At 59.8% G+C, this 12,965-nt stretch overlaps 1 protein-coding gene across 1 annotated transcript; it reads left to right on the top strand.

The window, feature by feature from the left end:
* Nucleotides 1-435: 435 nt before the first annotated feature.
* On the top strand, nt 436-11,894 carry BESB_030190 (HECT-domain (ubiquitin-transferase) domain-containing protein; the record flags this gene model as incomplete). Its single annotated transcript, XM_029361687.1, has 15 exons — nt 436-2,464; nt 3,180-4,034; nt 4,653-4,856; nt 5,355-5,434; nt 5,966-6,091; nt 6,429-7,082; nt 7,554-7,656; nt 7,898-7,933; nt 8,431-8,528; nt 8,926-8,973; nt 9,527-9,625; nt 10,165-10,415; nt 10,916-11,085; nt 11,213-11,304; nt 11,646-11,894. 15 exons carry the CDS (start codon nt 436-438, stop codon nt 11,892-11,894), a joined length of 5,094 nt encoding a protein of 1,697 aa, XP_029215154.1.
* Between the last annotated feature and the right edge of the window lie 1,071 nt (nt 11,895-12,965).

The raw sequence follows: 12,965 nt of genomic DNA, 5'->3' as shown, positions 1-12,965 counted from the left end.
TCTGAGGTGTGCTTACACTTCATATTTCCACACACAGAAACAGGCGGGTGACCGAGTGCGTTGAATCTGAGCGCGTGTGAAAACGGCGACGCAGAGGCGACCACCGGATTCCGCTCATTCTGAAGAGGAATCCACGAACACTGCCCCTTCGGAATCCCGTTTTCTCCAGGTCTGTTCTCTTCGTGTGCACTCTTCGTTCCGCGCGCGCGTCCGGCCTGTTGGCCGCGCACGTCGAGTCTCCGTTTTTTTCCGCGTTTCCGTGTCCCTTACTTCCATCTGCGCCCCGCTTCGCTTTCCATCGTGCCCTTCCACGTCGCCTCCTTGCGTATGCGAGGATTCCTGAGTAATCGCCGGCATAAGGCAGCTGTCGAGTAGGGCCGCACAGTCCGCTCCCGCACCGCTGGCTGGCGACGCCTTTCGGGTTCTTCGCCCACAATGTTTGCGGACTTCCGCCACAACTCGCACCGCACAATCGACTTGTCTGGCTCGTCGCGTCCCTCCTTCGTTCGCGGGCGCCAGAGCGGACTCTCCACCGGGGCGGGGGCTGTCAGTCGCTCCTCGCTCCTCGAGTTTCAGCGGCGCGAGAGGCAGCTGCGCGAGCAGCACCGGAAGTCTGTGGACGCCTCTTCGAAGATCCAGAAATGCTGGAAAGCAGCCTTCGCGCGGAGACGCGCCAAGGCGGAAAGCCGACGCGCTTTTGACGCGACGGTGGCTGCGCTGTACCGTGGCGAAGCTGCAGGAAGCGACGCACAGACAGCCGAGGAGAGCTCGGCGGCGAGCGGACAGACGGGAGGCCGAGAGGCAAGACGTGCGGGGCCGGGGGGCTGCCCGCGTTGCCGCGCGGAAATTCGTCGAGCGCTCCCGGTGCTCATTCGCAACTTGGCCTTTTTCTTCGACCCTGAGGACGACGGCAGCCGGAAGATCTCGCAGGCGTGTCTTCGGGGGGCCGAAGAAAAAGAGGCGAGCGCGGGCGCCTGCGGGAGCGATGCCGACCAGGGGCGCCCCGAGACGGCTGTTGTACGTACACGCGAGGAGACCCGCGCTCATGCGCCGGTCCACGGGGGGGAGGAAGGCGCCGACTTGGCAGAAGGTACCCTTTTTCATTTTCGTGGAGCGCCGGGCTGCGCAGACGATGTGTCGCGCCTCGGACTTGTATGTGAGTGGCTCCGCGAGCTCGGGAAGCACCACGAAAGCGGAGGGGGGTCTTGCGGCGAAGGCAAGGAGCGGTGGGGCCACGATCCCACAGCTCTCGCGAAAAATGGCTCTCTGGCGGCGACGGAAGTGGAGCCTTCGTGTCTCTTCTGTCTGGCGGTTTCACAGCCGAGCAGACGTGAAAATGGCGTCTCTTCCGCTCCCGCTCCTCTTGCTTTGTCCACCCCCTGTGCAGCTGTGGCTCTGCCTCCGGCCGACGCCCCAGCGGGACGGCCTTCTGACCCGCCAGGACCGTCCTCGTGGGGCCTCCAGGGCGGGGCGCCGCCCTGTGTGCGCGTGTCGCCTCGTCTCACCGCGCTCACGCTGCTGCGTCTCGTGCTGCAGTGCGTCGCCCTGCGCTACCGCGCGACGCTCTTTGAGAGCGCGCCTGCGTCGCTGCTCCCGCCCTTGCGCTTCCGTGGTGGGTCAGACGCGCCGGCGCGAATCGGCTCCTCCTCAGGCGCGTTTGCCTGGACGCAGTTGCGGCCGGCGCTCGGCTGGCGCGGGAGCGTCCTCAGCTCGTCGCTCTCGGCGCTCGCGCGGGCGCAAGCGGCCCCCGCGGGGTCGGAGCGGCAGGCGGCGGAGGGCGAGCGGGCCGAGCCTGCGCGTTTCACGGCCCTGGGCTCGGAGGCTCCGAAGCAGCCGGAGGGCGACCGCAGCCCCTTCTCCAGGGCGGGGGAGCTCGCACAGGGCGGGCTCCGACAGGCAGAAGGCCTTTCAGAGGCGAGAGGTGGAGACGCGGGCGCCCGCGGCGCGCCCGCGTTGACCCCGGCGCCGTTTCTGCTCCTGCCGCCTGAGCGGAGCCTCGCCGAGAGACAGTATCTTCAAAGCGAGCGAGAAGTGAACAGCCACGAGGCAGGGCTCTGGGTGCAGATAGCGCGCGACGTCCTGTTAGCCCTCTCTGCGGCTCCCTTGGCCGCAGGGGCCTCCCTTGCCGGCGGCGCTTCTGCAGGAGACGCAGACGCCGCTCGGACGGATGCCTCGGATGCCGCTGGCTCAGAACCGGAGGCCGTCGCCTCCAGATCCTGTGCGCCCGCGCGCGCTTGCCACGGCGAAGAGGCGCTAGCCGACCTCGTAAAGAACTGGCGCCGCGCGGGGAGGCACGGGATGATGGCCCTGCTCGCGGACGCGCTGGTCGGCGCTCTTCTCGCTTCCGGCATCGCGTCCGCTGGCGAAGAAGGAAGCGCAAGGCAACAATTCGAAGCCGTGGAGCGCGCCGAGAGGCAGACGGCACGCGTCGTCGAGACCTGCCTGCGCGCGTGCGACCCAAACGGTAAAGGGGGGGGTCGGAGTTCGCGGGCGTCTTCGGCCTGAGTGAGGCCCGTGCGAAGGCGCCTCTCGCAGCTGGGCAACGAGTCGAGAGAGGAGACAGCTGGGGAGGGGCGAAGGGGGTGGGGGGGGGGGGGGGGAGGCGACGCTGCACACGGCGAGCTGCCTGGAGCTCACGACACGTGCGGCAGACCTGCTGAGGCCCGAGGCGCAGTGTGTTTAGTTTTGTGTGTTTATGTCTGTACGCAAAGCTATCTCTCCACGCGCACATATCTACACATAAATATGTTGATATATATATATATATATGATTGTCCCAACACTTGTTTGTAAACTAAAACTGATTGTGAAGAAACATTGCGGCGAAAATCTTGTTTTAAATTATCAACGGGAGAATAACTAGGCACTTCTATCTCTGTGTCTAGGTTGTTGATTTAATAACCGAGAGCCTGTCTGCATTCGTAGACGCGGCGGGCTCACGCATCGCATGCCCGCGCATGCCCGGTATTGCACACGTGAATGACGCATGCGGAGTGCGCTGGCCTCCGCAGATCCATGTATCCATTCATATGGATGCGCGGGCATATCTGCTGCATCCTGCGGTCACGCGTCTTCTCTCTAGAGAGTCTGCGAATGCTGCGTTCCTTTGTGCTGACTGGCGTCCTCGTCGCGATTGCTGACGAGCTTGCGTGGCTGTGGTGTCTCTCGCGGGCCTGCAGATGTCGGCGGCGAAGTCGAGTTCCTGGTTCACCTCCTCGGGGCGCCGTGTCTCCTTCCGGTCCCTTCGGGCGCGGGGGCCGCGGAGGCGGGCCCGTGGCGCCGGCGCGTGGGCCTCCTGTCGCGCCTGGTGGAGGGGCGATTGGCGTCAGTGCCAGGGACGAGTGCCCTGCAGGCGAATCTCGTGGCGATGCAGGTGCAAGGCGTCGCTGCGAAGCTTCGAAAGGCGGAGGGTGCCGAGGGAGCAAAGTTTCCAGCGAGGCTGCTGGTCGCCACGGGCGCGAGGGCCCTTCTCGCGAGTCCGCAGGCCGCGCCCCCACAGGAGGCGGTGCGACTCCGCAACGGGCCGCAGCGGCGCGAGGCTGAGACGCAGTTGCGGGAGTTGATGACGAAGGAAGTTTTTCCACGAGACGCCGCGGGTCTGAACCCCGGCGCGCGCGCGGGCGGTGGCTCAGAGAGCCGAGTGGATGCACAGGACGGCCGCCAGAGCGACCTGCAGCACGCAGAAACAAAAGCGCCTCATGGAGGGAGTCCCCCCCTCGCACTGTGGCTCGTCGGGAACGCCCTCGCCCTCCTCTACGGGCAGCTTCGCGCTGCCGAGTTGGACCAAGACGCCAGTGCGCCGCGGGGCGTGGAGAAGCCGGTGGCTGCGCAGAGGGCGCTGCTGTGCCTTCTCTGCTGGGGGGGCAGTTTCGTGCATGACGCACTCCTTCGGCAGAGCGTGTTGAGCTCCGAGGAGCAACACGCGGCGAGCTTGAGCGCCAGCGGAAGGGAGCTGCGCGCGCAGCTGCGGCTTCTGATGGCCGCGGGCGTCCTCCGCGCCCTCTTCGCCTGCGCGGACCAGGACCCCTCGAACAGTGAGGAATCCGGGGGAGGGGGTTGGAGGGGACGATTTCACACAGGCGAAGCGACTGTGCAGGATGCGTTTCAGCTGCGACACATGCCCTCGCGCACGTGCCGAATAGGTCCAGTCTGCTTCCCACGATTTTCCCGTGTAGAAATTAGAGGCATTTTCAATCTGGAGAAGATGAAAACGGGCGCCCTCACGACGCGTCGAGGCTCGCTTCTCTCGGCTCGACACGCGACACCGCGCAGCGGCTCCTTCAGAACAGACGGAGGAGGAAGCGAAAGCTTTCACTGGGTTGGGTTGCCGCGGCGTTTTCGTTTTTTCCCCCCCTTTTTCGCCTGTGAATCTTCTCCTGCCTGTCGCACCACTGGTGTATCTGTCGATCTCCGTATATCTGAACTTTTAATACTGTACAGCTGTGTATCCGTATCACCATCATCTGAAAGTCTCTACTTTTCAATCTCGCTCGTGGCTGGCGGGCTCAGGCGGAGGCGCTGCGTCGCGCTGCGCGGTTCGTTTGTCTCGCTGCCGCCCTCCATTCCCGCTATGCATGCGCTCGGCTTGAGTTGCTCGTTTCCTCTCCTCTCTATGGGTTCTCCTCTCGCGCTGCCGCCCGATTTCCTCTCAGGATTTCCTCCGCTCCTGCGCCTTTTCTTCCCGCCGTCGCTGTGTGCGGAGTCGCGCCCGGCGGAGGACACGGAGGCCGACAGAGTCGATGGAGAAGCCGCAGATCTCTCAGAAAGCGACGAGGATTTGTCCGACGGCGCAGAGGCCGTCATGGCGGATGTCGACGCCCAGGGCGCCGAGGCGCCGACGTCTGCCCCCTCGCTCGGTGAGTTCTTAGGGGTCCCGAAGCCCCCGCTAAATCCCCTAACCCCCCGCGTCCAACAGGGGGCTTTGGAAAGGAAAGAGGTCCTCTCTCCCTCTCTCTCTGCGCAGAGCGCGCGCAGTCTTCTGAGACCGCCGCCGCCAGACGTAGCAGGCTCGCCGACCTCTCGAATGCGTCTTTTATAGTAAAATGCATGCATAAAATGCATATAGAGTAGGTGTATCTGTCGCACACACAGTTCCGTGGGGGTGAGTAGAAGCCCTAACTCCTAGGCCCTGAACCTCTCTGCCGGCCCCTCGCGCTCTGCGCGTCTGCGCAGGCGTGGCTGGCATAGGAGTTGGGAGCGGCGGAGAGCGATAAAGGCCAGCCGTCCCGCGCGCATTTTTTGAAGGAAAGGCTGGGCGCGGGCGGGCGGGGGGGGGGGGGGGGGCACTTCTGTGCGGAGGCGCAGCAGACCAGACGCTTCCTGAATGGACGGCGGTGCCCTGTGCCCTGCCTCAGGAATGGATCGCCTCATCCTGAATGCCCTCGCGATGAACACGTCGCTCTCCGCGCACCTGCTCCCGGTCATCCGACTCGTGGTAGGCTCGAGTTCGAACCGCAGAAAAAAAGTCTCCCCCGTCAGGCTTTCAAGCAAGCGTGCTCACCGTGACCTCGAAATCCTGCAGCACGTTTAGCTCTGTATTAAGCAGCGCAGGGCGGTTCGACAGCGCTGAGGGGGGCAGCCGCGGTGAAGAGACTATCCAGCCTGCCGCGGTTTTTTTGCTTGGCGGGCACTTTTCTCTGTCGACTCGTGCCTCGTGGGGGGGCGCGCGACTGAGGCCGAGGCACTGGCGAGAGTGCGCGTGCCTCTTTCTCTCTCGAACTCGCAGGCCTTCCCGTCGACGCGCGTCGACGCCGCCTCACGCCTGGCGCAGGCGCCCCCTCCCCACGCCGCGGGCCGCTCGGCCGGCGCGCAGCGAGGAGCGGCCGCAGACATCCGCGCACGCATCTCTGTCTGTGTCTTGTGAGCACGCGTGAGAAGAGGCATGTGTCGGTCTCCGCCGGCGGCCGTGAAACCCTGACTTTTTTTCACGCGCTCCGCGTGGCGTCTGCGTGGACTCTCTGTGTAGCTGGACGAAGAGTGCAGAGGCGACGTGGATGAATTCCTTCGGCAGCTGGGCCCCGCGCCGCTCTTCGACTCACCGCTGGGTCAGGTGCTGCGCGCAGCCTGCACGCTGCTGCAGTATCAACTCGAGGTAGGCAAGGAGGGGGGGACAATTTTTCAAGGACAGAAGGTGGAGTCTCCGCGGAGTCCTGCGCTGCAGTCGCCCCGCTAGCCAGCCGCGAGGCGCGACTGTCAGCCGGGTGCTGTAAGAGAGGGCGGGGAGGGGGGGGGGGTCGCGGGCAGCCTCGGGCGCAGGCATTCGAAGAGCGGCGCCTGTGTCTTGCGCTGCGAGTGGAGAGGAAGCTGAGGGCCGGCTCCAAGCTTCCTACCGGGGTGCAGGCCGCAGGTTGCCGCGCGTTGATTGTAAATCATTGACGTGAACCATAGAAACTTTACAAGAGGACGTTTTGGGGTGTGCGTGTTTTCAGCTCATGTACGACTCCGAGCTTGTGGATTCCGCGCGGATGTCGTCGCTTTCGGGTTTTTTCCCCGCGCCCGATCCTGCGGCGTCTTCGGCCTCGAGTGCCTCCTTGTTTTGTTCTTCTTCTTCAGCGCCGCTGCTCACGGTGCCCGACATCCAGTGGCTGTCGCTGACACTCAACAAAGTCGCGTGGAAGCTGCTTCAGGCCTGCTACGCACCGCCGCCCGCGGTGTCGCTCTCGGCGCTCCGCTCGCCCCCCGCGACCGCGAGCGCCTGGGCGCGTCTCTCGCCAGGAGCCCTGGCGATCCTCGGGGGCGGGACGGCGGGGGCGTCGCGGCGGGTGCCCGCGGCGGGGCGGGGGTCGGCGCTGCGGCCCGTGCTCACGACTCTCGTGCGGCAGCTCTTTGATCGCAACAGTCGTCTGCATTTCCTGCCTGAGACGTCGTGGATTCTCCCGGAGACAATGAGTCTGCTCAAGAGCAAGGCGCTGCTGCATCAGCAGGAGCGCCTCGCCCAGCTGGACGCGCCCTTCCTCGCGGCCGCCGCCGCGACCGAAGGCCTCGAACGCGTCGCGAACTCCGGCGTGAAGCACGCCGAAAAAATTCTCGGCGCCCTCCTCACTGAGCTTCCTCACACGCTGACCTTCGAAGACCGGGTGCTGGTAAGAGAGACATAGAAAGTGAAGACGCGTGCGGGGCGTCAACTGGGTTTTCCACCGGGATGCTGGAGGCGAAATAGATTTAGAGAATGGCGTGGTTTCTGGGGTGTGCTGCTTTTTGCCGTGTCGCTGTTCTCTGCGACGCTTTTCCGCTCAGCCGTTCATACACCCCGGTGCCGGGTTTCATCATGTTTGGCTGATGTTTCGTCGTTGTTGGTTTGTGTGCTTTGTGAGTGAAATCGAGAGGTATCCATGGAGACGAATCTTCAGCCGTGGAGAGAGGCTCGGATGCTCCAATCGGGCGTCGGCCTTCCTCAGTGGCTGTTAAATTCACGGCGGGGATGCCTATCCGGGAGTGATTCAGGCTGACCTTGTCTCGCGAAGCGCAGATAGGTCACTCGTTGGTTGGGTATTCAGTATGCTTGCCCTGATGATAACTGGCAGATCTATTCGCTGCTGTCTGTTTCTTTTCAGGTTTTTTATGATAAAATCAACGCAGATCGCCTGCAGTACCGCGACGTCGCGCACCAGCTGCCGTTCGACCCCAGTCTCCACACCATCCGCCGAGACTACATAGGTAACATAAGAAAAGCAGATCCTCGGATCAAGCATACGGAGTCTCTGTGTGGTGCCTAAAGCCTACACCCTAGAAGCACCAGGGAGCACAGGCAGCAGAATTCGCCTTCCACTCTCCGCAGAACTGCATCTGAAAGCGGCATTCGCGGACGTGGACTCGAGCGCGTTTCCAGTGCGTGTACGCCGGGTAATTCTTTTTCTTGTAACTTAGAGGCTTCTCCACGTTTTCAATGTGCCTGCAGTCGAAGACGGGCTCTTTGCGCTTGGATACGCCGACGGTGAGACGAAATCTCTTTTTTGTGCAAATCATTTTCAGATACACCGTGCGTCCAGCGGGGTATTCTGAGAGAGCTTAAGTTATCTCTAGGTTCGCATATATGTATATATACATTTACGTTTATTTCTAGGCCTGTGTATCGGTCTATCGCTAGCAGGATGTATGCGGCTATCCCAGGTCTATGTGTTGCGATTTATCTCTGCGTTCCGAATCGCCTTTTAGTCTTTTTGTTGGGGTGATCTCTCTCCACGCGGTCTGCCGCCGCGTCAAGGAAGGAGCGTCAAGCCCCGCACACGAGCGGCGTCCAGATGAATGTTTCCCTTCGACAGAGGCGTAGACCAGCTTCCTGTGGACGCACTTTTGAGTGGTCAGGAACGAGAATATTTTTTTCAGTCGATTTATCCATACTGGACCGCTGGTCGCGCGTGCGGCAACCAAATGGAGCTGCAGGATGCTTTTTTGAGGTGGCCGTCTGTGCTGCGTGGCGCGACTCTGCAGTCCACGACTTGAAGGGCTTCTTTCGAATTCAGTTCATCACCGACGAGGGCGTTCCTGAGGAGGGAATCGACGGCGGCGGCCTCTTCAAAGAGTTCCTCGTAAGCCAGCGCCGCGCGGCGAGTAGCGTCCATGCATAATGGCGTAATCAGCGTGTATCCAGTTACTAAACGAGGGTGCTCATGCCAACAGGAGTCGATCTCAGGCTCTCCGCCTCGCTCCAGCGCGATTAAACGGCGATTCTATCGACGCTCGGCGAGCGCAGGCTTAGGGCCGGCGGCGAGACTCGTGTCGAGCGCCATACTCAGATTTTTCTCTCTTTCGCGTCTCAGCTGCGCGCTTGCACCTGCGTGCACACATGTCTGGGTGTGTGTGGAGGGTTGAGGATGTGCGCCTCTCTGAAGAAAACGCGACGGATCGTCGTGCTTGGATGCCCATGCGTCGCCGCGAGCTTGTTTCTTTCGGTTGACTGAAGAGTTCCATCTTACCTGCACGCAGGTGCTGCTGTCGCGCAAGGTCTTCGACCCCAACTACGGGCTCTTCAAGGTAAACGCAGGTTGCCCACATGCATGCGGAGTTCGATGCACTCTGTAGCGCTTCAGGGGCGACAGAAAAGCCTCCCACTCGCGCTGCAGCTGGAGCGCTCGTCTCGGCTTCTTGCCAAATATCGTGTGAAGCCTCATCTTTACAAGCTACCAAATCAAAACGCGTCCGCAGCCTAGCTGAATGGCGACGTCGAAGTCTTCACGGAGTGCGTGTGAGATGTCTAGGCACTCGATGCATGCGCGGGTGCGTCTTCGTGCGCCCGAGTTTTTTGTTTTCTCAGCGGCTCACACCGATGGAAACTCGCTCGTTTGTTAGGGGATTGCGTGTCGGATATTCCTGTTGATTTGGCTTAATCAAAGAGTTCCTCTGCGTTGCGTCATTCCGAGACATGCGCATGCGCACCCTGCATGCTCATACAAGTAGCGCGTATGTGCGCGGAGAGAAGCTTGTTGGGTGCGTGAGCGTTGCTACCGTGCCTGACGCATATACATACCGTTTTTTCCTTTGACATAACGGGAATTCTTCGATTTTCGTTTTTCTTGGATTGTCTCAGTCATCTTCCGATAACTCGCTGTACCCCAACCCGAGTGCGCGCCTCGTTCATCAAAATCCTTCCATGCTTTACACTGCGCTCGGCAAGGTCGTTGGCAAGGTACGCGTTTTCAGCGCCTCCCACCTGCAAACTTACAAATACACATGCATAGCGTTACACACATACAAACATGTGAATACGTAGGATTTTTATGCATATGTATATATATATATATATGCATGCGCATGCGTGTGTGTATGTAGATTCGGCCATCGCAGGCAGGCGTCTGTGTGAACATTGAGTATATAGTTGCCGTCGTGTGTTCGCGGAGATACAGGACGGTTTAGGTCTGTGTGTCAACGAAGCAATCCATGAAGCTGAAGCCTATTAAAGAGCAAATGCAGAACGAGAGGCAGCATTTTTTTGAAATGCGGGCACTCTGTGGACGAATGGATATACGTACGCCGATGAACGTCCACCTACGCATCTCTCTGCGTCTTGTGAAGGCTTGGCTTTCGGTTCGCTCCCTCCCTTCCCGCGCGACTGTTCCCTCAGCCTCGCAGCCAACGATCTGCGTGGATCTCGGCATATAAATTCACACATGCATGCAGAGGTCTGCAGAGACTGGAATTTCCCTGTCGTGTGCGTTTTCTGTCCAGGCTTTGTATGAGAAGATCTTGATTGAGCCGCAGCTGAATCGCGTCTTTCTGAATCTGCTTCTGGGGCGACCGAATCAAGTCGACGACGTTCAGGCGCTGGACCCCGTGGTGCATCGCAACCTGCTTTTCTTGAAGCATTACTCCGACAACGTGCAGAACTTGGCGCTGACCTTCAGCGTCACGCTCGGTGATTTCGGCAGCAACGAGGAAGAAGACTTAATCCCCAACGGCAGGAACATCTCCGTCACAAAGTACGGGTCTCCGACACGCATATACACATATACATATATATACATATATATGCGTATATATGGTATATATGTATATATATGTTCCCCACATACATATATATATATATATATATATATATATATATATACATATGTGAGTGTATTTATCTATGCATGCTCGTGCTCAGGGGGTGACCAGGGGGGTCACGCCGGCTGTGACGGGGAGGGGATGCAAGACGGAATGCGTCTATACGGCCGACTGAGGGCAGAAAGCTTGTCTCGTAGCGAGGCGTGCCGCGAATAAATGCTCCCGCCACATGCACTCACGTCGATTCCCATACACATATATGTGTATATATGTGTACGTCTTTATATATGTAGGTGCGCATGCACCCAGGTTATGCGCTGTCCTCCGTCTCTGCTCATGGTTTTGGTGGGCTTGTGTGTGTCTCGCTGCGCGGCGGCGGCTGCCCGCTTCTTTCTGCATGTGCATTCGTGTTCGCGTCTCTCCGCGTCTGCAGCGACTCAAAGCTGAGGTATATTCAAGCCGTCGCGCACTACAAATGCACGAAGCAGATCGCGAAGCAGACGCAGGCGTTTTTGCACGGACTCGCGCAAGTGATTCCGCTCAAGTGGCTGCAGATGTTCAGCCCCGCCGAGCTGCAGCTCCTCATATCGGGAAGTCCACGAGGTAAGGCCCCCGAAGATGGGGGAGCGGGTGAGGGGGGTTAGAAAGGGGGGGTAAGGGGAGGGTCTGTCGCAGCCGTTTCGGCCGTTGAGGCTCAAGCGCGTCCGCGTCGGCGCGCCGCTGCGTTCAGGTTTTGACGTCGCGGACTTACGTGAGTACGCGCAGTTTACCGGCGGCTTCGAGGCCTCTTCACCTACGATTCGCTGGCTATGGGAGATTCTGGTAAGCTCTGAAATTCAAAAAGAGGAGCGAGGCGCGTCTTGCCTTTCGAGTAGGGCTAGGAAAGCGCGCCGCGCCCCCGCAGGGTTCCTCTCTCACGGTCTGCTGGCTGACAGGCGTCGTCATTCATGCAGCTGCAGCCCGAGGTGTGTCTGTGAGCATTCGATCTAGGAAGCAGAGAATCAGCGCATCCACTGGAGGCGGGCTAGCGCGGCTGCTGTCTCTTCCGCTTTTTCTGTGCCTTCTCCTTATCGCGCGTTTCGCTCCATGCAGAAGTCTGGTGGGTGTAGGGGTGCGTGCGCCGCAGTGTATTCCCGACTGCCGGGGTGTGTTGTTTTTTTCAGGAGGACATGACGAGCGAGGAGCGGTCCAAGTTTTTGATGTTTGTGACGTCCTGTTCGCGGCCGCCGCTGCTGGGATTTCGGAATCTCCATCCCTCCTTCACGGTGCACAGAGTGCCCGAGACGCATCGGCTTCCCACTACCAGCACGTGCGTGAATCTGCTCAAGCTGCCGCCGTATGAATCCAAAAAGGTCCTCCGCGAACGCCTCCTGGAAGCGGTGGAAGGCACGCAGGGATTCGGGCTGTCGTAAGGGAGTTAGACGCGCTTCGCGATGCAAAAGGAAGGCACGAACCCCCGCGAACCGTGGCTTGCGTGTTCGCGGCGCTTCTCCGATTGCATGCGCACAGCAGCTCCTCTCCTTTTGAGCTGTGCACGCCGTCCCTGGTCGTCTCGCTGTTGCCGTGTATGCATCGGTATGAACAAAAACTTCCCCGCGGGGCTTATACGTGTTTTTACTGAATCATGATGGAGGGAGGGGGGGAGGAGGGGGGGTAGGGGGGGTCTAGGTGCGAACGGGGCGGTGAGGCAGGCAGGAGCGTGTTCTTTCCAGCGTTCTGAGAGCAAACTGCTCCCGTTTCGGTATCCCCAGTAGCGTCTCGTTCATCACAGGGCAGTCGACGTTTTCTACTTTCCACGGTGTCCTCGCTGCTTGCTAGAAAACAACGTAGATGGCGGTTTCCGCGTGTGTTTCTATGTGACGCGGAGTAGACGCGTTTACTGCGTGTGTGCGGATGCTGACGAACTCGCGAAGAGGATCTCTAAGCCCGAACGTCACGTTCGAAGAGGACTTGAAGTAATCATATCTGAGACAGGATAGTAATTAAATGGAAGCGGAAGAAGTGTAATAATGTTTAGGCTGTCGGTTTGAACAGCTACTGACAAGCTTTTCAGTGAAAAGTGCTACCCCTTGCGGTGGAAAACAGATACCGGGTGTCATCGGGCACACGAGTTCTTCTCGGCAATCGGTGTTCTGCCGTAGCTATCGCAGTTCCTCTGGAACTCTCTGTTAGCTGGGATGTGCAAAATGAGTCGAGTTGTCGCTCCACGCTTTCGGGTCTACAATTCCTCTTGAACGGGCTCTCCCGCACTAATGGATGTAAAATAACTCATGGGTGTAAAATAACTTTTGCGAAACCGACAGTCCATAGCTCGCCGCCGCCAAAAAAGGGTGTTCACGCACATATTCCGCTACAGTCTGCCTTTATAGAATAAAACATAAGTGTTTCGACACGTACTACTAACTGCGTGACCCGTTGGCTCCACACTCACTGGACGCAGTTGCTGAGGATTTCCGCGTCATTTGCTCTTTGACTCCTAGTGT

This window comes from Besnoitia besnoiti, chromosome XIII, assembly GCF_002563875.1.
Source record: "Besnoitia besnoiti strain Bb-Ger1 chromosome XIII, whole genome shotgun sequence".
Lineage (NCBI taxonomy): Eukaryota > Apicomplexa > Conoidasida > Eucoccidiorida > Sarcocystidae > Besnoitia > Besnoitia besnoiti.
Note: the sequence above shows the minus strand (reverse complement) of the source record. Positions and strands in the feature narration are given on the sequence as shown.